Source organism: Spinacia oleracea, chromosome 3 (genome assembly GCF_020520425.1).
Source record: "Spinacia oleracea cultivar Varoflay chromosome 3, BTI_SOV_V1, whole genome shotgun sequence".
NCBI lineage: Eukaryota > Viridiplantae > Streptophyta > Magnoliopsida > Caryophyllales > Amaranthaceae > Spinacia > Spinacia oleracea.
In genome coordinates, this window is record NC_079489.1 from 21430590 (window position 1) to 21433986 (window position 3397).

At 33.8% G+C, this 3397-nt stretch overlaps 1 protein-coding gene across 1 annotated transcript; it reads left to right on the forward strand.

Moving 5' to 3' along the window:
* Window positions 1-678: 678 nt before the first annotated feature.
* On the forward strand, window positions 679-1314 carry LOC130470228 (60S acidic ribosomal protein P2A-like; the record flags this gene model as incomplete). The annotated part of the gene is made up of 2 exons (XM_056839889.1): window positions 679-930; window positions 1038-1314. Coding segments are annotated over 2 exons (279 nt in total), but the record flags the coding sequence as incomplete, so codon positions are not given.
* Between the last annotated feature and the right edge of the window lie 2083 nt (window positions 1315-3397).

Sequence of the window (3397 nt, forward strand, 5' to 3'; positions counted from 1 at the left end):
ATTTATTGAAATTATAGTTGTCAATAGTTAGATGTTGCACAGATACCAATTGGTAGTGCGTCAGTGCGTGAATAGTTATTGGAGTTGCCCTATAATTTGTTGTATGGTATACTTTTGCAGTATGCTTTGTAGTTGGTAGGTTGAGTTTGTTGGAGGATTAAATTGGTTTTCATATGAATTTTGATGACTCTAGTTGATTTTAATTAAACAACACCTAATTGTTTATCTTAATTAGGGTGAATTGGTGCACTCTTAAAATGTGTAATGGATTATGTTGCTGGTGTAACTGCGGTGTTGTGTCAGGGATACTTTCTACCTTAATTTTATTCACAGTAGAATACAAGGGATAATTAACGAGTGGAATTTGTTCCGAGCTTCAATCCGGAATGAAACTGCAAAGTGGGGTTGTAGAGGGAATGGGACTGTTCTTTCCTATTCTCAAAGGAGTAAACTAGACCACCTAAACTTATGGAGTATTACATAACTAATTAACATGAAAATAAAGCCTTGGCAGTTGGCCCTGTTGTGTCTGGGAAAAGGAAGTGTCTTAATGAAGAACGACTGAGGATTCTTTCTTGCATTAGATGCCAAATATAGCTTAACTCGTGTTCCTTTGCGTTGGTCTATGTGTTTTTGTTTAAGCCTGGTGATATTACTGCTGTATTGATTATCCTGTAACTTAACTTTGTATTTGTTCAATTGCAGTGGGTGTTTGAGCCTGATGAGGCCAGACTTCAGTTGTTCTTTGACCAGGTTTCTGGTAAAGACATCACAGAACTAGTTGCTGCTGGAAGAGAAAAGCTTGCCTCTGTCCCTGCTGGTGGAGGTGCAGTTGCCGTGTCAGCTGCTCCTTCAGGTGGTGCAGGTGCTGCTGCCGCAGAGGCTCCAAAGGAGGAGAAGAAGGTTGAAGAGAAAGAAGAGTCAGATGACGTAAGAACAACTCTATATCATCCTCTAAATTGTGTTTGTGTTCAGTTTTTTTTAGCTACTGAAGAGTGTTATCGTACTTTGCTCACACTTGAAATTTTTTGTTGCAGGATATGGGTTTCAGTCTCTTTGACTAAGTGGGAAGGAGCTGATGTTTACAGCAAGTCTTTGCATTTTAAATATAGCTCAAGTTTTGTTTGCTATTTGGAAATGTTCTAGATTTATTTTGAGATTTTAAGTTTCTTTTTAGCTAATCAGTGACTGAGGCATTGGCAGACAATTAGTTATATTGAATTATGTGTTAAAATGCATAATTGCATCTTGTTTTAACCTCAAGTCCTTTTTTCATGAATCCTTCTTAATGGATAAAATCAGATTTATTTACAAGATGATGGGTGCTTGATCATTTCAAGTGTTTTGTTTTACTAGTTATGAACAATCAATAGTCCTGCATATCGTATCGTTTCTACCTGTGTAAAACTAGACTTTTACAATGCTGCAAATTTGTGAAAATGAAATTTATATTTGTTTGGAGAGAAAGGAGTGTGAACAATGTATGTGTATAGTAAACGAATTTTATTTGTGGAGAATGGAGTACGAACAACGTATGTGCCTAATAAACGAATTTTGTTCGTAGACTCTGTGAAATAATCAGGAATCATTTGTCAAATCTGAATAAATACAAGGACCAACGTGACAGGCCTGATCTGACAGCTCCAGAAAGCTTGCAATTGTATCTCGACACGAGGTTTGAGCAACTAAAGATTGCCACTGAACTTGAACTTTGGCAGGTAGGACAATGTCCAAGCAATTTTCTGTTGCAAAGAGGTTTTGTAGCTACCAATCTCTTTAAGAATTATATGCCTCCTTTCTGACTCACGATTTCATGTGGTTAATGTTAAACATGCACATTTGCTGGTCCCTTTAAGCCTTGATGTAAATTTAGAGGTTTTAAAAAAATCATGTTGGCTTCTGTACAACATTATTTTTACATAAAAACAAAACTTGTGCAATTTTGACTCATGTTTGGTGGTTTTATAAATTCATGAATGTCATTGCCATGTTTTCCAGATCAGTAATTAATGATTTCTGGGTATCATCAACATTAGACCACTGCCTCTGTTGGGGCTGGTTCCAAGGGTTAGGCAACAGAGGTTCAGATGTATGCAAGAATGCAACTTTAGCCCTGCCATAATGGAGAAATTTGTGTTTATTAGGTCATTGAGCGAACTAGAATTACAATTTTATACTTCACAATGAACAAGAAGTGCATACAGTTTTATGCTGTGTTTGGGAATTCGATTAGTGGAGAAATACGTGGAAAATCAAAACTATGGAAATATGTGGAAATGCAAAATTTAAGAAATGTACTACTCCCTAGTTTATACTTGCGTGATTATTTAATGAGGAAAACTATTGAATAGTAAAGCTTTTAACTAGCTTTCCATCGTTGGTTAGTTAAATGAAGAAAACTGTTGAAATTAATAGGAGAATTTTAGATTTTCCTAGGTTTTTCGATTTGGAAAGGAAACTATGGAAAACTACTACGGCAACAACAACAACAACTAAGCCTTAGTCCCAAAATGATGGGGCCGGCTATCTATGGAAAACTAAATGACTCAATTTTAACTAAAAAGATTTCCACATACTTCCACACATTTACTTTCCATAGTTTTCTCTCCTAATAAACAAACTTGGTAAAATTGAGGAATTCTTTAATTTCTACTCTTTAACTTAGTTTTCCTCATTAATGTTAAGTTACCAAACAAACTGTGAAGGTTCATTTTAATATGGTTGATAATAATCCAAAGAAAAAGTCTTAAAATGAACCTTCAGAGTTTGTTTGGTAACTATTTAATTTATGTATACTTTCAAATTTCCACCATTAATATTGAGTGTTAATCGGGGATATGGAGTGGGAATAATAATAATTATTATTATTATGATAATTAATTAAATAATAATAATTATTATTATTATTATGATAATAATAATAATAATAATAATAATAATAATAATAATAATAATAATAATCTGATTTGATATGATCTAAACTTATTTTTTCTGATATGATCCGATCTGAACTTATTTTTTATAATCTAATCTGATCTGAACTTATTTTTTCTGATCTGATCTGATATGAACTTATTTTTTCTGATCTGATTAAATCTGAAATAAGCTAGTAATAAATCCCTGAAATAAGGTGAACTAAACAGGGCCTTAGTAAAAAATGACAACTCCCTCTGTCCCTTAATATTCGCACCGGTTTGACCGGTGCGGAGTTTAAGACATTTGAATTGACTTATTAATTTAATGGGTGTTAGTTGATAGTGGGGTATTTTTTTAATATAGTTAGTGAAAAATGTGTAAGATGTGGGGAGTGGTGAGTGGGGGTGTGAATTTTTAAATGATTTTTTGTAGGAATATGGGTGTAGGTGGGGTTAGTAAGTAAGTGTGAGAAATAATATAA